Here is a 25,327-nt window from a genome sequence, read left to right as displayed (position 1 = left end):
CAATGCTTTTTACTAACTATTAACCAAGTTAACATTTACCAAGTGTTTTTTTTCTCAAATCGATAAAAAACTATGCTTGAGTTCTTGAACTAGAGGTTTGTTATAATGTGTTGAGTAGGTAGCGTTGATGGATTTTTCCACTTTTTTTTATTTAGTTAGCTGTTTTAAATTTGAACCCTCCAAACATACTCTTGTTCAGCAGTTCTGTTTGCCACTTCCAAGTTTGTATACTAATCGTTTCTTGTACTAGGTTCCTTCTAATTTGAAAACGTGTTTAGATAATATCATTGACTTAAATATATCCCGACACGTTTAAAACTTGATTTCTACTGACGAATACTTTTACTTTCAACAATAATACTTTAGTACAATAGGTTACTCGTAACACAATTATTCATTTTAAACAGTAGTGTCACTTGGCTATTTTTATATCTATCGGGCTTACCGTCAGCTTACTACATCTGTCCAATTTTCCAAACTGATTTACCTGTAACAAAAAAAAAAAACATTATTAACACCTACATTTTAACCACAATAATTACAACAATGGACTGCACTGAGTCATCGCCTGTTGGCCGCATTACCTTCTAGTTGTCCGCATCTAACTCTAACCGCTAACCGCAACTGTCACTTGAGGACACCGCGACCGCAGAGTTGAGTGGAGCTGTAAATCTCACCGTTATGAGTATTTATGTCACAGTTATGTCCCATAACGCCGGTTTACACGTCTGAAATACGGCTAGAGGAAGTGATGATTTTTTCATAAGGGTAATAAACCTGAATTATTAACAGGTTTAGTGCGCTTTCCAAAACTGCGGTTTTAAGTCAGGAGAATAAATTGTATGTGAATTGAATATGTTAGTGAAAGGAGTCACCATATTCAGTTCGCATACAGTTTTATTAGTTACTGTTGAGTGTACACATATTCCATTTGTGTAAATATTGTATTTGCCACAAGATCTGTAGAAATTCAGGTGAAAATGTTCTAAACAATTTAGCACTTGAAATAGTGAAACACTCATCAGAAAGGCTAGGGTTTAAGTCGATCCCTTACTAAAACCACATGTTAAACAAAATACTATAAAGATTCGTAATCTATATGGACCTGTTGTGGTTGAACACTGTATGAGATATATCCGTGATAATTTATTTATTTTCATACAGTAAAAATTAACAAATCAATAATTGAGTATGAATCGCACAAGACATAGCCTATTCTACTACATCAAAAAAACAGACATCCGTTCCTTGATAAAAAAATGTTACAACTTTTATTAGTGTGAAATAAAATTACTAAAACTAATTACTAAACACTTTTTTGGCTGATCTAAATAAGAGTTTTCATCAAAATATTTTTTTACTTCTAACCAATTTGATATTATGGGCCTTACGCTTTTCAGCCGATCATTAAAATCCAACATGAATTTCCTTATTAATTCTGTTTCCATACAATCCTTCATGCTCCTTTTGTCTTTGCGTAACAGAAACAACATTCGAAACTGTAGAAAATGTCTTAAAACCAAAATCACATTAATTACCACCTTATTACGGCTGACATTTCCACAATACGTCTGCGATAATGACGAAGAAACAAAGCCCGGTTCTTGTCAAGCATAATCAAAAGAATCACATTTCATTATCTTTGTTCCAGGGATTATACCATAAGGGTTGGGAGGGAATAATTGAAGGCATAGAGTACGAAGGTTTCCCTTGTCTGAAGTATGCTCGAGGCGTTGCTCGGAGCGCAGTGCTCTGCCTCTAATAAAATACTCTATGTAGCCCTAATGATACACGTTAACCCGATCAGTGGAATTACAGAGGTAATAGTAATGATGTTTCGTACCTGGGGCAGACAGGTGTATGGCTCGCCGAGGGCCAATGGGACGGCTCTGGAAATTGGACATGGGTTAAAATATTCAAAACAACCTGACAAATATTTCCGATCGGAATGTGAAGAGACAATAGATTCTGAGGGCATTTTTAAAGGTTGTAAAAAACCAATTATTCAAAATAGTTGTGTAATTTAGTAATTTGAAATAACTGTCAATTGAATGAATGCACAGTTTAATTTAGATTGAATAGCAACTAATTTGATATAAATTATATTTTGTGAAGTATACTAAATGGAGTGGAAAGATTAGTAAATTAATTAATAAGTTTTTTACATACAACTACAATGTATTGTTTCAATTTTTGCATTTGTTGTAAGGTTAACGGTTCAAACCCTTGTCTCGTTACTACTTAGCTTTGAGAATTTCTTAATTAGTTCTGAGTTGACAATGGCCAATATAAGATGGTATCTGCATAAAACTAGGAACCTTCGGAAAAGCAACATCGATATACATCAGTTTATAGGTTTGAGCTCTGAGCTTCTAAAACCTGTTACGGAATGGTGGGTGTATTCTGCAAAAGCTCCTTACTGCGCTGCACAGTAGACGATAAGGCCGCGACACAAATCTATTCAGAATAAAAAACTTGAAAGTTTGTCTTGTGACATATCCTGTGACACGTGGTAGGCCCGAGGCCTGACCAAGCTTTCCCCCCAAAGGTCACAGGCTGACCTGACCTTTCCGTTGGTTTCTCCGCCCGCACTCCACTTTCGGCTGACCGGTCGTCAGGCCCGGTGTCATCCTTCCGGTCCTGCAAGTCCTACAGGTCCACGGTGGCGAAACTATGGAAATGTCGAATTATAGCCTTGGACCTTGGAGGGAAGAGACATTTCACTGGTAGGCCTGGCCGCAGCACCTTGCAAACTTGAGGTAAACGTTTCCGTTGTAAGAGTGGAACAACTTCACTCTTGCACTGATAGTGCAAACAGCTATGTAACTATAGTAGACGAATAGCATCGTCAAGTACACAAACTTCTTTTCATCCTTATGGATCACATGGAGACTCTTTCAAGGCACATTAATGCCCGGCAAATCCAAGATATGTTATCGTCTACGATAATTTAATAGTTAAACTCTGCCCTTCATATCTGGAGCCATTCTAGAGACCCGTTTAATTAAATCATACAAGAGAGCTCAACGATTATATCCTGTATTATATTATGCGTTGTTGCAGTTAATTGTGTGCTTATGATCAATAAAGTGTTAGTATTGATGGTTGGCCAACAAAATCACACATTTTAAGATTTGCCTTTGCATAGAGTTAGAAGAAGAAAGCACACTCGAAACATTAACTGACATCAAACACAAGTTGTATTAATTAAGTATATTAATTATTTTAGAAGCACATAAACATTCTATGCAATAATGGAAATAACGCAACCATTGAGATTAAATTGGGTAAGTTGATCAGAAATGCACGGTAGCCGCCGAAGACAAAACTTTTGTCTTCGGCGGCTACCGTGCATTTCCGATCAACTTACCCAATTTAATCTCAATGGTTGCGTTATTTCCATTATTGCATAGAGTGTTTATGTGCTTCTAAAATGACAAAACGATGCGTAACTCCATAGAACAATGGAAACAGCATAGCCCTTAAGGTTAAGATTAATATATAGATATAAATTATTAGGCCTTTACCACGGTAGCTACCGAAGACGATGTGATGTCTAACTATCGTAATGAGACAGTGGATGTCCCGCGGCCGTCATGTCGCGGTATACGTCATGCTAAGGTTGCCCAACCTGAGAGCGTGCGATCATATCCCGTGGGAACGTTGGTAACACTGATCCACTCCAGGATTTATCCCTTTTTGGGATATTTCACTTTGAGAGACTATCCAGGAAACAGACAATTAGATATGCCTGTATATGGAGAAGATATTTTACATTATTGTGACTTTATTAAGTTTTCTTTGGTATTGGCAGTTCTGTTATAATTTTTTTTTACGATTTTTAATTTTTATGGAGGTTGTCACTTTTGTAAGAAGTAGGATAAGATTCGAGGAAAATTTATTAGGTAATGATAGATTCCAACAAACCGTCCACATGGTGATGCCACATAACAATGTCACAGCTGTCAACAGGAATACAGGAGTATGACGTCATACTTCTGACATAGAAATGTGGTACCTTACACACACGATGGCAAAGAACTAGTCTACTTAACACTTTACAACAGACAACGCTGGGTCCTTTGGGATTTTTTCACGCTGCTTCCACCTTAATAGACAAGAAGTTTATGAACTCTCTAAGATGTATACTTATAGTTTGTATTTTAAACAACCATTGTAATAATTGCGTCACATCCACGCACAGCTAATAATTTAATTACTCATTTCGCCAGAAGGTGGTAAGGAATATCTCGGACGCAACAGGCCCCCGGGGACCGTACTTTCTAACAAATTAGAGGTTATTTTAGCCTCGATAAGTCAACGCATTAAACCCGAGTAAGTCGCGAGGAAGTGGGAGTAGAAGCAGGGGGAGGGAGAATTTATGAGGCGGCGAGCGACCCCAGGGTTGTAGGACAACCTGTCCCAGGATCTCCTAGCCAAGGGACAGTCAAGAAATATTTTGGCGGGGGTGGGGAAACAGCGTTCATGGGGAACAGTGCTATACTGTTTGGCCGCCCCCGCCAAAATATTTTACGACTGACCCTAGACCCTAGTAGACTCTGGGACAGGGGTTGAAAAGCAGGTAGACGTGAGATGCCCATTGCCCAAATGTGGCTTTGGCAGCGGCTGACAACGAACTGCACTCACGGTCAAAGGAATTTACAAGGGTTGGAAGGGTAGCCCGCCTAAGCCATATGGAACTGCACTCACGGTCAAAAATCGGTCTTTCACGACTGAACGCTTCGCTAGCCCCTTAGACATCTGTTTATTCCGTCCTCTGTCTTACTTTATCCAATACTTTATTTAATACACGTTTTATTGTCTGTCCCAATAAATACAACAATAAATACAACATTAAATAACCTAACCTAACCTTTACAAAAGAAGCTTCGTTATAATAAGAATATAGCCTATCATTTTATCGTAAATACTATGCTAGAATTTTCTGTGCACATATATGTGTATTTTTTACAATGTCAGTAGTAAGTTTATTTTTTGACGTTTAGATTAATTTAATCAAAACTTTTCAATACATTTCAACTAATTTAATAAGTTTTAATCAATTTAATCATGGTGTTGCACAATGTGATATAGGCTAATTAAAAACTGGCCGTGAGTGCAGTTCCGGTACCCCCAGAAAGGCTCAAAGTGACCGTGAGTGCAGTTCAGTAGTTGGATTAGGACCAGGGACTGACCGTGAGTACAGTTCAGTAGTTGGATTAGGACCAGGGACTGACCGTGAGTGCAGTTCAGTAGTTGGATTAGGACCAGGGACTGACCGTGAGTGCAGTTCAGTAGTTGGATTAGGACCAGGGACTGACCGTGAGTGCAGTTCAGTAGTTGGATTAGGACCAGGGACTGACCGTGAGTGCAGTTCAGTAGTTGGATTAGGACCAGGGACTGACCGTGAGTGCAGTTCAGTAGTTGGATTAGGACCAGGGACTGACCGTGAGTGCAGTTCCAGCCCTCCCTTGGCAGCCCGGGCTAGACACAGCGCTACTTAGCCGACTCATAACTACTTCCATGACACTCTTCATTATACACACATATACAACATATTAGATCATGTTCACAATTTCAAGATGGAAACCTCATAAAAATGTGTTGGCTATAATTCTGTTCATAAATATATTGTATCGTTTTAAAATTGTAGAATGTATTTATATTATGTTTTTGTAAAAAATTCTACAATAAATGGATCTAAGTTTTCCACTCAAATAGTTTGCAGTTAGAAAGATATGCAATGCAATGCAGAGTACAACAAAATGTGCACGCGGGACAATAAATAAATTGAATTGAATCATTTAGCTTACATTTAAAACTGAGGAATAGACCTCAAAATGAAAACGTTGAGGGTGAAATAACTGAAGGTATACATGTAGACATCGTCCAATAAACCTTTGATTTCAAAGACTTAAATATAACTTATAGGGACTTGCAAAGAAACTTTAACTGGGCGATGATTAAGGATATACCTCACAACTGGAAGACAATGCAATATTATGAGTAATAAGTCACTCGCATTTTGACACAATGATCCAAAATACACCAAATCAAAGGACTCCATCTCACACGAACTTATAATTAATTATAATCTCTTGAGCTTTTCTACATAAAAGCTTAATGGAAACCCCTATTCCCGTTTTAATATTTAATTTTATCTCTACACTGGTCGTTGTAATTTTCAATGAAAATACGATTAGAGTAGTGTTTATAATTTCGTAAATAAAGGTGTAGGTATAAAGGTGCAAAAAAGTAAACGGCATGTCAGGAGGTATGGATAAATATTTTTATTTTTCATCCCAGAAAACAACTTTTAAGTGTTTAAGGTGTTACATATGCTGTGATTATTTTTTTGGATTGATGCGAATTCCAGCACAGTGACTCTGAAAACCATCGTAGTATGAATCTTAAAGAGCTTCCCTAATTTTATTTTCCAAGATACCTTCAAGTTTTTTCAAGGAATCAGGCGAACTCCCTTGTAAGCGTTCTTTTACATCATTGAACTGCAAAATAATAATAAGTGGTACGTTATGTTTAAAAAATAGTACACAGTAATATAGTTAAAATATAATATGTGGTAAAAATTAAATATAAGTTTGGACGTTCATACTTATTATAATTGTAAAGAAAGAATTACATGTAAACAATATTTTAACTCACGTCTACAACACCATTTCCATGAATAAAATATGTTTGCAATATGCGTAAACTAATACTATGACCAGAACTCAGGAAAATACTTTTAATAGAAAATTTCATCATCGCAGCCTAAAAGGCGACTCTTTTTGCCACGACCTTTAGTTTAATGACCTATGAAAACTGTGTAAAAACCTACCCGGATAATAGCTAGTCTGATAAACTGAATTTTTGGTTTAACTGTAACAGCCAACGAACTAAAAAAAAAAAACATAAATTTCGGACAGGTGCTATTGCAGCCGAATTTGACTTCAGGTGGTTATTTTGTGCTGATGAGAAAGAGCCACTTTGACCCACATTGAAAACAGCGGTTTTTTACGAAAAATATATTTCATAAGAACAACACGTTCTTTTTGTATAATTTAAGGGTTGACATGAAGAATGACAGACGATCTGTCTTGTATCCGTGGTTTGGCGACACTGACTATAAACCCTTATAATAGGCATTGATTAACCAGTGAAATGAAGTTACATTTCTGTCCTATTTTACACGCTATGTTAACGCTATTGCATTGAAGAGGAAGCGGAACGAGTGCCAATCTATTTGTTTACCGTGGAGGTCATAAACTGTCAAAGCCGTCAGGTAGGCCCGAGTGCCACTTGACTCTCCAGAACGTATGAGTGATTTAGGGGAGGGGAATTAGTGAAAGGGGGTGTAGTGGGCAGAATGTTGGAGACCGGGTATAGTTTTTTAACTGGGATATCCTAATATCGATTGAAAATATCGTTTAGATTAGTAAACCATCATTCGATTTTATCATAATCAGCAAGTTTGGTTAGGTCAAGTTAGGTTATAACAGTTTTATTTTATCCATTAAACAGGTTTTGCTCATCCTGTCCCTTCACCTGGTCGATCTTTCCACCACCATACCCACCTTCAATGGTCAATAATTGTTTATTCAGTTTATTACTAACAAGTAATTTCGTTTAGTTACAACATTAGATCACTAGATCACTAGTACACCACATACCCTAATTGTAGTAGCTTCCGTAAATCCATTTATCACGTCATCACAATCCTTCCAGCCTTTGGCTTCCATGTATTCTTTCTTCACGGACAATTTCCCCACTTTATAGAGTAAGGAGGTCTTACTTAAATGGTAACTCGATACTAATAGCTGAATCTGACCAGCATCCAAACCTCCCTTGGTATTAAAAGTGGAGATTACTATCTCAATTAGTCCTTTTTTTAGAGTCTGAATATCTTCCTCCTAAAACATATTGAATTAGTTGAACACTCTTAATAAAATAGATTAGGGGTGTTGCATAGTGACTTTTTTGTTGTTGGTCAAAGGATATAGGTGGTGTTATAGGTGTGCTGTATGTTGACTAATTGTCAATGGAAGTAGTTTGAGGAATTTTTGTTCAATAACGTTAGCAACATACTTATTTTCAAATTAAAGTAAAGACATATTCAATAAAAAAAGTATTGAAAGTCTGTCTGTCACAGTCAAATGAGATGAAGACAAAACTAAAACGTACAGCAACACTACAATATGGATTATAGATAATATATCCAAATTCGTATTAATATGAACAAAAGATAAATGATAGGTAAATTAAACTTATTATAAAGTTTTAATACTGACCATTGGATTCATGGGTATTTTAGCTTTTTTGCAGTGATTAGAAAACTCATAGGAGTATGACTTTTTAAGCGCTTTCTTAATTTCATTGTCGAAGATATCTTCAAGTGTTTTCAAGGAATCACCAGAACTCCCTTGTAAGCGTTCTTTTACATCACTGAACTGCAAAATAATATAAGTGGTAAATTATAGATCAGTATGTTTTATCCATGTTTATGTGTAAAAACTACACAGTTAAATGTAAAAGGTGGTAAATAGTTTTTCGTGTAACCAGTGGGCTTCTCGGGTGCAGCAAAGGCAGTTTGCACTCGTGTTACACATTATATTTTACCTAAATTTACTATAAATCATATAAATAAATTATTCATTCAAACACTGTACAACATGTTGTTAGGTTGGGTTAAATCCAAACATTGAACGAAATGGGAAACGCTGCGGCAGCTGATCGTAGTCGTAATATTTTAAAGTGTTAGTAACTTATTTTCAAGCGTACACGGATTACTGGCATAAAAAGCACGCCGTTTTGTGTTGTTTGGTTGGAATACTGGTTTGCGCCAAAGTAAAAACCGTGCGCCAAAGTAACAAACAAGTATGTAAATACTTTGCGCCAAAGTAAGGGTTTTCTGTACTATAATCTGTGCAAGGAAGCCCACTTCGTCGGGTGACTGTAGAAAAAGTTATTAAAAGGTTAGATATCCAAACCTGGCTATCTTAAGAGCAGCAATGTAAAACCACAGTAAATTCACCATTCTATCTAAATAGCAGCAATGTATAACCACAGTAAACTCACCATTCTATCTAAATATCAGCAATGTAAAGCCACAGTAAACTCACTATTATATCTAAATAGCAGCAATGTATAACCACAGTAAACTCACTATTCTATTTAAATAACAGCAATGTATAACCACAGTAAACTCACCATTCTATCTAAATAGCAGCAATGTATAACCAAAGTAAACTCACCATTCTATCTAAATAGCAGCAATGTATAACCACAGTAAACTCACCATTCTATCTAAATAGCAGCAATGTATAACCAAAGTAAACTCACTATTCTATCTAAATAGCAGCAATGTATAACCAAAGTAAACTCACCATTCTATCTAAATAGCAGCAATGTATAACCACAGTAAACTCACCATTCTATCTAAATAGCAGCAATGTATAACCACAGTAACCTCACCATTCTATCTAAATAGCAGCAATGTATAACCAAAGTAAACTCACTATTCTATCTAAATAGCAGCAATGTATAACCACAGTAAACTCACTATTATATCTAAAGAATGGCAATGTATAGTTAATTAATGTTTATTCAGTCTATTACAAACCAAGTGATTTCGTTTAGTTACAACATTAGATCACTATATCACTAGTAACCCACATACCCTAATTGTAGTAGCTTCTGTCAATCCATTTATCACGTCTTCACAATTCTTCCAACCTTTGGCATTCATGAATTCTCCCGTCACGGACAATATCCCCACTTTATAGACTAAGGAGGCTTTACTTAAATGGTAACTCAATACTAATAGCTGAATCTGACCAGCATCCAAACCTCCCTCGCTTTTAAAAGTGGAGATTGCTTTCTCAATTAGTCCATTTTTTAGAGTCTGAATATCTGCCTCCTAAAACATATTGAATTAGTTGAAAACTCTCAGTAAAATAGATTAGGCGTATTGTATAGTGGCTTGTATGTTGTGGGTCAATGGATATAGGTGGTGTTATAGGTGTACTGTATGTTGACTAATTGTCAATGGAAGTAGTTTGAGGAATTATTTTTGCAAAAGTTAGCAATATACTTATTGTCAAATTAAATTAAAGACATATTCAATCAAAAAAGTATAGAAAGTCTGTCTATCACAATCACATGAGATGAAAACAAAATCAAATCATACAGGCACACTCCACATACTGTATAAACAAAAAGTAATTGCTAGGTAAATGAAATGAATTATTTAGCTCTGTTACCGACCAAGATCGGGTTGTAATGCTGACTAAGATTTTTTAGAACGGTTTGAGCTGTTCCTTTAGTTGAATGTTTGACCACAGTCAGATTGATAACAAGAAACTAAACTTACTTTACTTTTTTTTATTTAAATTTAATGTAGCCGAAAGACCATATTAGGCGCTAACGTGTATCAGTTACAGGGCACAACTAAAATGGTTTGGTCAAACAAATATATCATTAATGTTATATATTAGTCAAAGTTGTGACAGTTTACCGTAACTGCATTTCGACCCTGCATTGTTATGTACCTTCCTCGTCATCTTTTAGTTAGATCCCATAATATTGGTGGTTAAACTTAATCTTAAACTTAACTTGATTAATAATATAACCATGCATTTTAAAGTAGTTAGTATTTACCATGGCTTCATCTCGTTTCTCCTCTTGATTCTTTGGGTTGTTAACTTGATCCACAACATTTTTTCCATTTTCACCCACCGCCATCAGAACAGGAATATTGGTCAATACGAAGAAGACGAGCAATAAGTTGTGGTATACCATTTTCCTTTTCGTGATCATACTAAACAAATTCACAATATTATTCTTCAACCAATAGCTTTTAAGTTTCAAGCTTACATTTTTGGACGAGCTGGTACTTAATGAAATGTTGTGGTGCGTTACATACTTCATAATAATTCAAACCTATAATATACTCGTTCTCGTATACACAGATAACAATAGAATTTAAATTCTTTCTTGAATCCCCAAGTAATCACTAATATAAAATATGAAATTTTTCTTTCCATACGGGACTCAAAGATAAAGAGCAGATAAAAAATGTCGAATACTAAAATGTACAATTTCAATTATTTTATATTTGAATCCCACGGACCTTTAAGCAAAAACTGGCTACATACAACGGTCTCTAGAAAATAGTACATAATATGCTTTAAAATATCACAACAAAAGACCCTCTAAAATTAACAGATTTAACATTCCAAAATGTTTACATCTGTACTATTTAGATGGATTCAAAGTTCGTAAAATTAAAATTGCAGCTATAATTTTAATTTTGTATTGACACAATCTAGCTTTACTTTACTACTAAAGTACTTATCTACTTTACTACTGCTATACTAGGCTATGTATTACTATAACTACTCGATACGATATCTTAATTACAGTATGTACAATGCGTGTCATTGATATTATTTCATGTTTACCATACTTGAGTGCGATAAGAATTGTTATAAACAATATCTTAAACTATATCTTTTGACATAGAATACTATAAGATAAAATATTCGTAGGTTTTCTTCTTCAATGTATAAACCGTAAATAATTACCTGTAAATCGCTTCAAATAGTTCACAGTAAATTTCTCAATAGCAAAATTATAAAACGATAATTACCTTATTACAGCATAAAATAAAAAATATCAACAAATGCCGTTATTTTCAACTAGCTGGCAACTTACAAGTCGATTTTTAAATTAGGTACTTTTAACCTTCATTGGAAAACAGAATAATCAGTTTTAATAAATTGAAATCATCTTCTTCATAAACAAGTAGAATAGTAGTAAAAAAACCCTTACACACACACACATTTCTAAGTATAGCGAAGAAATCTTTAGGTTCTTTAAAGGTCTTGCTAAAAATATCTACTCTTTCATCCAACTCTTTGCTCTTGAAACAACTTACACACAAAAGGACTGCTCATAAACCGTTTCAAGAAATATAATATTTGTTTAAGATAATTTAGCCGAATAGAGTAAGCTTTGATAAGCTCAATTTTCATATGTTAACCATATTAAATAATTAAAGAGCAAATAATAAATTAAAAGTAAATACAAACCAAACGCTATTCGTCCAAACTGTTCAATTATGTAAAAATAAAAAAAAAAATAAAACATAATCACTTTTACAGTTGGGCTGTAAAGTTCTAAGATTTTTGTTAAACGGTTTTCATTCAGAATTATTGTGATTCGTGATTTTGTTTTCTAACAAAAGACTGAAACAAAACTAGCCATTTTACAAAAATAAGGGTGACTATTTTACATAATGGCAGGTGACGATCATCTGATCATCTGATCATCAGGTAACGTTCTGTTTGAAATAAAATCCCAAACGGCAAAAATGCTTAAATTAACGAAATCAACTCGGCCGTTTTGTATTTTTCCTAAATTCGCTTGGCCTAATTGGAATTTTGAAGTATTTTATAATACAGAGGCGTTTTATAAAAAGCCTAGATTTTTTTAATAGCTGATTTTACAATTGTACTGCGATAGATGTATTATGTTGATCAAATTCGGCAAATTTATTTATTTCATACTATACTATTTTGACCTCCCCATAGCAATACTAAAACCTCCTCATAGCAGCAAAGCTAAGTACTTTTTAAATCCAATACTATTTCAAAATCCAATCAGACAAATTGGAATTCGCTTAGTCTGCATTGGGGGTATTATAAAGGCATGTAGTCAACAATATAATAAAAGTTATCAGTTTATAAATTTTAAAACCTTAATTAACAAATTCGACAAAGGACATACTTAGGACAAGCTTACCTTGAGCTGGTAGATAGTTTCAGTGTTGGCGATGTAGTGAAGACTGATCAAAAAACGCTTAACAATTTTTGTCTAATACTTCGACAATTAACCTATCACTTTATGAGTGATGGATGCCTAGTTACACTTGCTCGCGTATTTAACGATGGTTCAAACTATAATTTTATATTTTTAGTAGCAAAATGTTCGATGGAAAATTTGTCATAGTCATCATTTTGCGAATTCAAGTGTTCAGATGACGCAAATCATTAAATGTATTTGCGCAGAAGCCACGTCAATCATTCGTGACATTTTCACCAAAAACCACCTTTTATATAGAAACTCGTAGACTTTGAAAACCACATAAACATGTAAAATTAATAACTAAATAGAAATACAGTATTACCTTCGTCAGCCTGCTCCTGTATTGTAACATTACGGCCGTTTCAGCATCACTGTGTCATCGTCAGACTGTTCAGCCAAAAGGCGTCGTTATAACACAATAACATCTTTACACGAAACACACACATAGTCAAAACGGATTTTTTAAAACCCATTAAAATATATTTGTTACAATACAGGAGCTGGCGGACGAAAGTAATATTTCAATTTAGTAATAGAACCAACTCATGGGCTTGAAAATATAAATTATAATATTAATAGTTGCATAACATTTTCAAACTTCTTACAACACTTCAGACTTTATGTATGATAAACATTTAATCCCACCCAAATTAGAATATCTTAGATGTTTATGGACCGAGGCAAAGCTAAGCTATGTTAGACTAGTTGTAAAACTGTGAAAAACTATTTATTTTTATTTTTAAATGTTTTAAAGTCGTTTTTGATATATTTAATGTGAAAATGTTGAATTAGGCTACCACTATTTTTTATTAGCACATATCTTATACTTTGTGTGCTGATTCCAATTTTTCACCTTACGTACCTAGTTTGAAGTCAATTATTTAAGAAATATAGTTAAGTATTCATTTGTGAAATAAACATACAGAGTTACAGAAAACCAGCGTTTTAAACATGTTCATATTATGTTTTGTTACTATCTCGACCTATGAAACAAATACACAATAAAAAATATGTTTACATTTTCCAGGTAGTTTGTACACACGTTTTTTTGTAGTTTAAATAAATAAATACAAGAATCAAAATTGAATTCGACAGTCGATAATATCGGCAACATATCCGCAGTGTATCGATGACTGGTCAAAAGAGATGTCAATCAATGGCGCGCCCCCAATTCTCCGTCTGAAATGTAAACCGATTGATCATATCGATTATCATCGATTATCAGTTGAATGCGTGCCAATAACTATGCTCGAAGATACTGGTCGGGGGTATATTCCAGCGTCGTTTCTACACAATGTTTTCGATTGTTCTATTTCGATGAAGATACATATAGTAGTTGAGACAAAGGCTGTATATTTGCAGGAATGACATCGGTAAGATAAGAATCATCTATATTGGTACAGTCAAATGATAGTGCCGCAACTCCTAGGTCTAGCCTGAATTAATGTGAAAAACAATCCCAGGCACGTGCTTAGCGTCCTAGAACAAAAATTACTAAATTTAGTCTACTTGTGAAATAAAAAAAAATATGATGAAATTTACAACAATTTCCATGTTACCTTCAACCTTACTTCATTGTAGGTAATGACAAACAAAACATCACCGTTACAACAAACCTGTACACTAAGCAATGTCCCAGTTATTTCCCTTTCATATTTCATAATATAAGATATGTGCAGCTTAATTCACACACAACAGACATAAAATTGGCTCAATGACTACTTAGGATTGCTGCTTTAAGAAACAGAAACAATTTTCTGTTGAATTTGTAAGGTACACAATTGGGTACAGAAATCTGTTATAAGTACTTACATGTTTTTTTATAAATTTAAAAGTTTTATAAGTTTATGAAGTTCTTCTAGCAATCTATTACAGTGGTTAACGCAGCTTGCTTAATATTTCGGTAACTATTAGGTGTATAGGTGTAAAGTGGAATAACGCATAACATTTATAGTATTTTGTGAAAAGTGTTTTGTTCAAATCTTCTCAAAACTTTGTCAATGAAGTAAAAAAAAGACAATAAAAACAAATGTATGAGATCCAAGCCGATTCTAAACCCAAATTACGTTTAAATTGAGTGCGTTCGCTAAAACTTGTTCATATGTATATCAATTTTATCAATTATTTAAGATGGGGACGCCACTATGTGCGTATTTTAACCCAAATATGAGTGAAGGATGAGTGTAGGATGAGTGGCGCGATCTTGTAGTCTTGTTAGTGACTAAGGCCGACATGTTCCTTAGACACAGCTGTTAATTAATAGCCCATACAGCTAATGGCAACTAAGGGACCTACAGTTTATAGTGGAATCCGAACCACATTTTTCCTTGTAATTTACGAATTGGTCTAATTATCAGGATAGTACTGCGGATAGTCGTAGTACTCACTAGTGCGGACGTTAATCCACACCAGTGAGCATCGCATCCACAGTGCATCCCTATAAATATCCACAATTCGTGACCTCCTAGTAGCTGGATTACAGGACGACGCCACCCGTCCCAGTCCCAATTTTAATGTAGATTTACTCATCAAAATCATTAGAAACTACATCTAAAACTAACACAATTATTTATGTTGTCTGAAGTGGTTTGAGTCACTCGTATAATGTGCGTATCAACGTTTTGCTGAATTTATAGGCGAATAACTTAAATCTGTAATCAAAATAAATTCGATCAACCATCATTTACACTATACGCACCTCCCCCCATTATTTAACTAAATATATTCTGCTATAAACTAAGCAGAAGTGCCACACAAACGCGAAGGGAGGTGTAGTGTAGCCCTCAAGTCAGGAATTTATTTTCTCAGAGTTATTAGTTTTTGACTGGAAGGCTTCATCAGTGGGCGCCCTGAGGCGGAGTATAGAGCGCGCCTGTTGGCGGCCTAGAGCAGCGCCCGGGGCGCTCTCTCGCAACACCGGTCCCGGAGATTGCGCCCTCGGGCACAACGCCCTGGGCGCCTCCGCTACAGTACTGCTATGCTACGCCAGTGTTGCAAAACACACTGTGGAAAATATCACTTGAAAATACTGGTTGACTTGTGTTTAAAAGTATTTAAGCATTGTTGTTTTAAAAACTTTTGGGTTTTCGATACTTGGTTTTGTTTTATTACCTTTGTTGGTACTCTGCTGCATGAATTAACTTTGTGAATATTACAAGTGGGTTTAAAACAGGGTACAGAATATTAGTACCTATCTTTATTCGTCATCAAGGTATTATTTGTGTGATGGCTAGTTTTATTCTGTTGGTGAGTAAATTGGGTTACTTCCAGGTAGTGAGTTCACGTTTCCCTTGTCTGTGATAGTATATTACAATAGCCACAGCCGTCTGAGTTTTTGTGAGTTTTGATTGGTTTTATAATACGTAAAAATGCAAGGGTGTAATGGAAGCGTGATGATACTACCAGTTAGTAATGTGAATAATAGTCTTTGTAAGACATTGCAGTATAATAAATCATCGTATACAACCCACTGAGTTCCTGAATACTGTAATTATTTACCATAATCCGAATAGCTGTGCAAGTTTTTCTATGGAAACGTATTTTTTATTCTAGCTAGTTATGTGTACGAAACGATACAAACTAACCATATTTGACACATCCTAACACGGAAAAGTCAAGCCAAAGAAATAGTGACACTAAATCACTAATACTTAATTGAATCGAATAAAACCTAATCCTCATTTCAAGGCGCCAAACTGCTTTCCTACGACTTAATAAATCTGCTCGGTTTCAATAATAATATTCAGCAGTTATTATTCAACGCTTCCTAGGCGCTAAATCGACGCGCCCGCGGGAATTCCAGTTAAATTTGCGCGGCAAAATCAAGGCGTCGTAAATATGATATTTGCATATTTGGATCACCGCTGAAAGATTGACCGATGAGATTTACGACTGTTAGGGCTGGATTTATACAGCTGACCTGCTGAGACTTTACGATCCAATGAGCTTGGACTGATCTCGTACATCAGCTGACTGCTGGGGAGTTATGGGAAAGGTCAGGGGCTGGCGGGAGTGATGAACAGCTGATGCTGTGGTGGCGGGAGAGCAGATTTTTCATCATACTTAAGCAAAAAAGCCGTTTTCAATACATGCATTGCGGATCTAAAGTAGCTCTTTTACTCCCTATTCGTTAAAAAAACCTTTTTAGTCCATAGGGAGTAATTAATCAGCAGTTAAAATTAAGTTGTAAACTCCGACTGTAAGCAATCGTAACTGAAATTATATATCGACTATTTTAATTGGTTCTATATAGCTTATTGTTGCTTGCATATACATTCATTTAATGATGATGTAAAAGTTTGAAATGATGTACGCTGTTACAATCGTAATAAATGAAGTAATTAAATCCCTTACTAAACCGCTGCTGGTTTGCATAAGAAAAATTGAAAACAAGTTGGAAATAGTTTACAGAGGTTATCTTTACATAAAAAGTATTTTGGTGGTGCAGCTGAGATTGCTTAATTAATATGCTCATTTTCTGACCTCGACTTCGCCTCGGTCGTGAAACTTGAGCTCGGGTCGTAAATAGTCACTTTACGCCCTTGTGCTGAAATATTAAATGTAGGATTAGGGATGTTGATAGGTATTGTGAGAGATCGTGTATCATGAATAATGGATTGTAAAATGTGTAAAGTGTAATTCTAGGCTATAGGGCTCATTATTACTCATTATTTCGTGATCAATTATAAAGGAACAACCACAAATATTTAGATGTAATAAACATTGAACTCATTTTGTGTTGTGTGATAAAAATGGACAAACCATTATATTAATTACTCGATGATAAATATAAAATCTTAATTTTTAGGTGATGTAAAAACAAATATTTCCCAAATTTGTCAATAAGGATAGTTCTGATGAATACAAGGAAACGAACAGGTTCGTGTTAAAATATTAGTGCATTTCCAGCGGCAGTAGCACCAGTTTTAATAGCAATAGGTTTTGTTAGAGATAGGCAGGCAGTCCTAATAACCTAAACGCTGCATCTAATTATGGGGATAGACTTCCTAACAAAGTACCGTAATCTATTACATACTTTAACAGCCTTAACATTCAATTAGTATAGTACACCCTTAGTGGAAGAATATTTCGTAGGATTTACAGGGCATTGAAGCAAAATGCCCATGGCCGCAAAAACGTCACGTTCAAGTAACAAAATGGAAACACTTTACTGCCAATTCATTGAACATTTTCACAAGTCGAAAGGATTTTTTAAAGATAAAAACTGCAAGTGGGTGTGAAGATAGTCATTTAAACATTGAAGAGGCGGGATTTAAGTGACGGGGAGGATTGGAGTGATGAGAAGGGGTAGAAAGATCGTGTTAGTCGTAAGCCCCGCCCCGACTTGAAGACGGCAATCTCAACTTACTTGGCACTTTGTTCAGAATTAGGTATGTTGAAAGACAAACAGCCAGAAATAATTGGCAGAACGAGTGAGCCGAGCTGTTTGCATTCTGGGGCGTTTCTTCCCAACTTGGCTACGAGACGATTATTGTTCTTGCGAAAGTAATGTTACATTCGTGGATCTCGGAAAGTCAACGCCAGATGAGAAAGATTAGAGCCAGAATTGACGAATTTCTATTTGAAATTTGCGATGTGGAGATTTTTGTGTGAGTTATGATCTGTGTAGCTTTTTACTGACCCAGTAAACCTGTTTTATGGATAGGATAAATTCAATTGGCATTTTTACAGATTTTTTCTGTAACTTAAATTTTTTTTTATAATTTTGTAAGTAGAAAAAACTTCTGCTACAAGAAAGGAGAACACCTAGATCACCCTAGGAACACCTAGTAGTTGTGGTAGATGTTGTGTATTATGAATCAGAATTTGTATTTTGTGTAAATGATTGATCATTGGTAATTCAAACCCAAAATCATTCGTTTGAGTCCTTACAGAAAAAAGATTCTCTAATAACTCAAAGTGACAAAAAAAACAAAGATAAATTAATAGGAAGTTATAAAAGATACGTCAAACCAATCAAGTAATCGTCAAGTAACCAGTAAGTTGTTTAAATTAGGCATATTCATAAAAAAATATTGTTTAACAGTTGTTTTACTGACTTTTTTCAATTTTTTTCAAAAATGTTAAGAGACTAAAAGAGAAGTTGAGTAATAGTTAATCCAAGTAAATGGTTTCAATTTAAAAGGTCTCTTCTGATGTTTTTATATGTCAAGAATGTTTAACGCTTTTTAACTGATATTTTATTAATGCTCTCTGGGTGGAACCAGTATTAAAACTCCGAGTTCTTTAAGAAGTAGGTCACCAAGAAAATGGAAAGGAACCAAAGAACGTCAGAAAATACCTATTAAAACAGATATTTTACACATAATGCCATTGTTGCGAAGTACATTTTACAAAATGTATACACCTTAATATTCAATGAGCTTGGGGGAGCGAGCTGGTCTAATGGTTAGTGCGCGGGACTTCAGTCTTTAGGCCTTGGGTTCAAATTCCGCCAATCACAAATGGATTTTATTTAAGTGGTAAAGCCGCAACTAGGTCTAGTCTGAAGTAATGCGAAAAACAATTCTAGGCTCGTGTCTAGTGTCTTAGGACGAAAAAAATCAAGGAAGCTAGGCTTAAAGCATAATTAATTAACAAAATTTAAGATGATCTGATTTGTGCAACCATGTTGGATGTTTAAAAAAAACAACAGTTTCTCCAATTTTCTACATATTTTGATCAGCAATAAACACAAACTAAACACAACTGTAAAATGTGCATTCTTTGTAAAAGATGGCACGGAATGCCTTATTGACTCGTCGTTGTTCAGTTCTCATGACCTTTCACGATGAGCATCTCAATAGCATTGACTCACAGCTGTAAAAACACAAGGATGGTTGTAAAACGTAAAAACCGACGTTAAACGGTTGTTAGGCGAGGATTAAAAGCAATTATTGATTTTAAATCTTTTACTTCTTTGTTGTTGAAAACAGAGTGATGAAATTATTTACGAACAATGTTGAAGGTTTTTCTTGTAAATATCTCTATGGGGGTTTGAGGACGTCAAGATATTTCCCAATTTATTTTGATTCAAATTTTGCGATTATTTGTGAGGTTTGGTATTATTGATACATAGTCTATGTTAAAACAAGTTACATTTGCTTTCATGGATTTAGTTTGTTTATTGAATAATTTATCTTAAATTTTGAACATTATTCAGCTTTGTATGATTCTGAAACGATCAATGTAACGTATAAATTATTATATTCAGCACGAAGGAAAATGACAAAATTGTGCTTCAAAAACCCAATGAAATTCAGCTGCTAGTCTCCGTAAAACCCTTTGAAATCCGTTCCTTCTTAATGTTACTTTTAGCAAAGTATGATACCATTTTGATTTGTCTAAAATATATATTTTTTCAACCCAGTGGTTTCTTGTTTAAAAAACCACAAAAATATCTTGCAACGCCTTTTAGAAAGCAAAGGTGACCTGGGTATCTTTTAACATTTACTTTTAAATACCTGTCTTTACTCATCATAGAAATTACAGTTTTACATTTTAACATAATATGTCCTCTTCTTCCCAAAAATCCTAGCTTTCCCAACGAACACACCCGTTTGTTCACTAGGAACATTTATTCTAAACAGTATTAACATTTCCCAAACAACATCTCCATCCATAGACAAATCTGACCTTTTCTGACAGTTTAAAGCAAGCACGTCTTCCTTCCAGTTTAGAAACCGCTGGAGAGGAACGAGTTGGTCGAGTCGGTCCTGGGAAGATGCATTCCCATACCCGCGATCCCATCGCCAAGTTCCGTGCTTGTTGGGATTTTGAGGTTGCATAAACATGCGGAGGCTGATTTACAAGCAGTCAGTCTGGATTTATTAGGAGAGCCAATCGAAATGTAGTTTATGCGTGGTCTGATAGCGGTAGACTCAAAACGGTCCGGCTGGCATTTAGCGCACGTTTTGATGCTCTTTGCTCTTGAGACTTGCACAATTTTTTAAATGTTAGCGTTCAAACGTATGGTTTCTGCATTTTTGGATACATTTGTATTGTATTGTATTGACCAGAAAGGATCGGTCAATGTTAAGGTAAAGCGGTATGCAGTTGATATTGTGCAGTGAGCGTGGGAAGAATTACTAATGAATTTTATCAATTACTCATGAATTCGTTTTAATACTTAACAATATAGGTGATATTTTGCCATCACACCAAGGCTGGTAATTCAAAACGACTTTAACTGTAGTAGAACTGTTGAATGGAGGAGATTATAGCTTGGTACTGACTATGATCATGCGGTTATTTATCCAGAAGCATTTATTAAAACCCCAATAATCAAGTACAGCTGGGTTCTTTACAGAATCGAACCGACAATATTCAGATCAGAGCGGGAGCACTTCACTAATCTACCTACGAGTTAACGTGGTTCAGCCTAAGCTAACGTAGCCATTGAGAACATTGAAAAGTAGGAACAACCTAAGAGGTGATTTTACTGAAATTGACATTTTTTTATCCATGGCAAAGGAATGTCGTCGTCCATTCCTGTTCCATCCCGTTCAAAGCTGGTTTGAAATCTCGAAGGATTCTGGTCATATCAATGGGTCATTTCTACACCTTTCAACATCGCAAACTTATAGTAACAACAAACCAACTGTCAGTTAGGGGGGTTATTCAACTTTGAGGTTTAGTAGTAAGCGAAGTGATCGTTAAAACGACGTCGAAATGTGATGCTTACAACTGTTATGGGATTGTTTATCAACTAATTAAATCTCCAAACAACTTAAGACGACCACCTAGGAAGACACAACAGGATATTGTGGATTAGAGAAGAGGAAACGTTTCCCGGGTGGAAACATTCTAATATTTTTAGAACAATGGTCATAATATTTGCCTTACAAACTAAACATAATTGTAACAATTCTAATCAAAAGATTGTAATATTCCAAGACAAGAAGTGTTTACTAAGAAACCTATGTCAAATCATTAATTCCATACAGCTAACATTACGTTTGTTCACAACAGTCATTATTCAGGGACCAGTAACCTTTAAGTCGCTAAGTGAAAATTTTTCTGTGCAATATTCGACAAATATTTGTAAAATTGAGGACTCTTTACAAAACCGACTTGTATTCTAGATCGGCAAAGTACTGGAAAACAAGATTTGTAGGCCTATAAAAGTGAGCTATGATGCACTCCCAACTCACAATTTGATTCCATTATGGTGGTGACTAAGTGAATGTCAACTAGATCTTGTTGATGAACTAGGTTTGCATTAAAATGAACCACCAGGAAACCGCATGCGACTAGAGGAAGAGTGTCAAAAATGCAATGGCAGAGATTCAGAAAAACGTTTTCCACATATTCATGGGTTGGAGAGTCGAAGATTAAGTCAGTTAAGGAATAAGAGAACCAGAGAGCTGGTGAATATGGTTTAATGTTTAGTGAGTTAAGAAGTTATAAAATCGTAGGCTACAGGAGTATCATGGAGCCAAGAGAATAAAGGACCAAAGAAAGGATACATTATCTATAAACAATGACCAAAGAGCTGAAACGTCAGATAGCTCATGAGTTAGAGATCCGGAGAGCTGGAGAATATTTGATTTTTGTTGGATATTTTATAATTTTGAGAATCGTAGCGCTAAGTCTACAGAATACCATGGACCCCAAGACATTCAGGGCCAAAGAACACATGAGCTATAACTCCAAAGAGCTGAAACATCAGATAGATCATGAGTTAGAGATCCATATGCTAGATAGTCTTCGAACTAAAGAGCGGGAGATTCCGAAGGCAACGCCAGAGAAGCAGAGTCTTCGTCGGGGGCGAAGAGACTGTCACCTCCTCGCATTAGAGCGGTGGGCGGCGCACACATTAGCATAATGGCTCTTACTTCCTGTTCCAAAATGATGGGAGGGTGGGCCCCGAGAACGGAGTCACCGATGAAAACCATCGAAGCCTCAGTTCCTGTGACAATGAACTGGTTACTTTATTGTCACAGTTGTGGGAGTCTCAATTAAAATGTAAATAGCTGGTCACGGCCGCGAGTGGGGGTGTTTGATGGCGCTATTGGATTACCGTAACTGATGCCAAGCTGCTGGTTTCCTGGGGGTTTACCGAAGTAATGGTAGAATTGCAAACAGATTGCATGGGGGATCTGGTAACAAAAGTGTTTAAGTAAATATTACTGTCACCAAGTGGAAAAAATGAAGCATATTCATTTAACCATTAATGTCATTAAATGCATTTCCATCTTTCGTATGAGATGAGGTATAAAGCCATGAGAGAGAATAATAAACTAAATTGTTTCAGAGTATTAAAAACCCCGTCTAGGGGCGGGCTCTGTGCTCGTTATTGAACGTCTGGACATTTTTACGTTTGGTCGGACAAGGGCGAGTTTCAATATCACAGTCAGGCCCAGACTTCATCAACGGGACAATTAAAGAGTTTCAAAGGAAATGGAGGGACACGAGCGATGACAGGCCTTTTGTCGTTCTGGTGACATAAGTGAGCTCATTACGGTCAAAGTAAGAACTCAATAAGGGGACGGAGGACGTCACACACCTGAGAAAAAACAACAAAGCCTTTAGAAACAATCGACGGGGGATAAAAAGCAAATAACCGAGTCCGAGGAAAAAATCCTTTACAAAGTGGCCGGACAAAATGAAAAGTTTGCGTAGCTCTGAATGAGCGGGCGGCCCTGGGGGAAAGGTGGGTTTTTAATAAATCAGACATTTTGGGCAAGAGTGAAACAAGGCGGCCTGGAGCAGTCCCTCAGACGACGGCATAATTAACCACCCTAGCGATGCTGTTTGATTTAGCCTAGAGAGCGCGTATAGAAATTAATATAAATATCCCGTTTTGTTGCTTTCTGCTTCCCAGTAGAGAATTTAATACAAAACTCCTTATTTGACTTTGACTCTTGTTCCACCGTTATTATTATACAATGTTTACTTCCTCTCTAATAAAACGGCTCGTTCTCTCTCTATCTCGGCGCGCGCTCTTTCCGACGATTTTCTCCAGCCCTTGCACCCCCTCCGCTTGATGAACAGTTTACAGACCAATCGTCAAAGAACTTCATTTCTGATTGCAATGTTCGGACCTAAGGCTGTAAACTCTACTTTCCAAACAGATTTATATTCGGCCTTAAAATGTCGATCCTTTCACTTTTTAGGTCCACTTCCTACCCGGTGGGCGCGGTGAAGTGGCAGTGTGCTACGTACATAGATTTACTGGAGTAGAAAGGCTACTTCCATCGAAACGCAGGACATTCTAACCATACTAGTTTGTATGCAATTTATTACTCTTCTTCACACTCCTCTCTGCTAAATAGCCCAAGAGGTAGTCTTAAGAGATCTTCTAAAGTGTCCATTACAAAACTGGTCTCAAAAGCACTTCATAACTATTAACGATCTTTAAAATATGCGGGGAAATATCTTACCAGCATAACATTTTCTATAAACCTAAGTGCTGCGATCTACCCGTCTTTCATAATCTGATCTACAACAAACCGGCAGAGTCCGGCAAGTTCCGGCAAGTGTCGGCAAAGTTCCATGGAGTGATCCATCGATGTGATATGATAACTAGACGTTTTCCAACTTTTAAATTCTGTATAAAAAAATCAAATGGCAAAGTTAGATTAAAAAATGCTTGTTACGAGAAAGTTTTTAGATTGTGATACATTTTCTTAACTATATTTTGTGCTTTTAATAACCCAAATTAAGAACAATAAGTAAAGGAATCGTTCTATTACGCAACCCCCTGAAACCTATTATGGTAAAATACAAATTTTGCATTTTACATTGAAAGCAATATCAATTAATTATATTTACTGACGAATCACCCGACAATGTGATCATTTTTATAACACTAAACATTTATTGACAGCGTCATTCAAGCTTTTAAATTCCCAACAGTTATTTTTCCCAGGCTTCTTTTGCAAGAAAGGGTAATCCGAGTAAATTATCCAATTGGAAATGGCATTGTTTGGAGGCAATGACGGCCTTGGTTGGTCAGAAGAGACGGGGGTATTACCGGAGTGTGAGAGAATATCGAGACCGGTCGCGGCATAACCGGTAACCGGGACCTGACATGATACTGTATGGATCTCTGGGATGGACTCAGGCATTACAGTCTCGTCAGTGGATCTATGTATGATTAAAGATGGATTTATAAATGTGATTGATTGGATTTCCTCCGATGCCTATACAACAGGGTGCTTATTTTCAAGCTAAGGCCCGTATTACACTATCATAGTTCTATGACATATATCTATTATCATATGTCTTTGATGAAAATTATTACAGTGTAATGTACCAACTATTATAATGGTTTTGAACTATGATAATATGTTCTCCTTGAGATAACATATTATCATATATTTGATAATATAATATGTCATAGAACTATGATAGTGTAATACCGGCCTAACACGAGTGAAGGATGAGCGTGTATTGAATGTGGTAATTGCTTTGTCACCAACATATCCTTATTCATTAGTCAGGATCATTAAACAAATTT

General features: G+C 35.8%; 2 protein-coding genes across 3 annotated transcripts in view; both read right to left on the bottom strand.

Moving 5' to 3' along the window:
* Positions 1 to 25,327, bottom strand: part of LOC128995860 (BTB/POZ domain-containing protein Tiwaz) — a 113,288-nt gene that overhangs the window by 51,138 nt on the left and 36,823 nt on the right. The window lies entirely within an intron of this gene.
* LOC128995861 (uncharacterized) lies at positions 6,337 to 12,960 on the bottom strand. Of its 2 annotated transcripts, none has more exons than XM_054420884.1 (6): positions 12,802 to 12,960; positions 10,657 to 10,816; positions 9,677 to 9,916; positions 8,289 to 8,447; positions 7,671 to 7,910; positions 6,337 to 6,506 (listed from the first exon to the last, which is right to left on the bottom strand). In XM_054420884.1, exons 2-6 carry the CDS (start codon positions 10,813 to 10,815, stop codon positions 6,411 to 6,413), a joined length of 894 nt encoding a protein of 297 aa, XP_054276859.1. In that variant the 5' UTR covers position 10,816; positions 12,802 to 12,960; the 3' UTR covers positions 6,337 to 6,410. The 2 variants fall into 2 exon arrangements, with proteins under 2 accessions (XP_054276859.1, XP_054276860.1); XM_054420885.1 differs by having other exon boundaries at positions 6,399 to 6,506; positions 7,829 to 7,910.

Source organism: Macrosteles quadrilineatus, unplaced genomic scaffold (assembly GCF_028750875.1).
Source record: "Macrosteles quadrilineatus isolate MER2022 unplaced genomic scaffold, UCM_ALF_1.0 Scaffold_5__1_contigs__length_97177068, whole genome shotgun sequence".
Classification (NCBI taxonomy): Eukaryota; Metazoa; Arthropoda; class Insecta; order Hemiptera; family Cicadellidae; genus Macrosteles; species Macrosteles quadrilineatus.
Note: the sequence above shows the minus strand (reverse complement) of the source record. Positions and strands in the feature narration are given on the sequence as shown.

Coding starts and splice junctions, on each gene's coding strand:
- LOC128995861 (XM_054420884.1), bottom strand. CDS start 10,815: ATGATCACGAAAAGGAAAATGGTATACCACAACTTATTGCTCGTCTTC. Junction 8,448..9,676: donor CAGAAGCTACTACAATTAGG/GTATGTGGGTTA, acceptor ATTATTTTGCAG/TTCAGTGATGTAAAAGAACG. Junction 7,911..8,288: donor AAATACCCATGAATCCAATG/GTCAGTATTAAA, acceptor AATATGTTTTAG/GAGGAAGATATTCAGACTCT.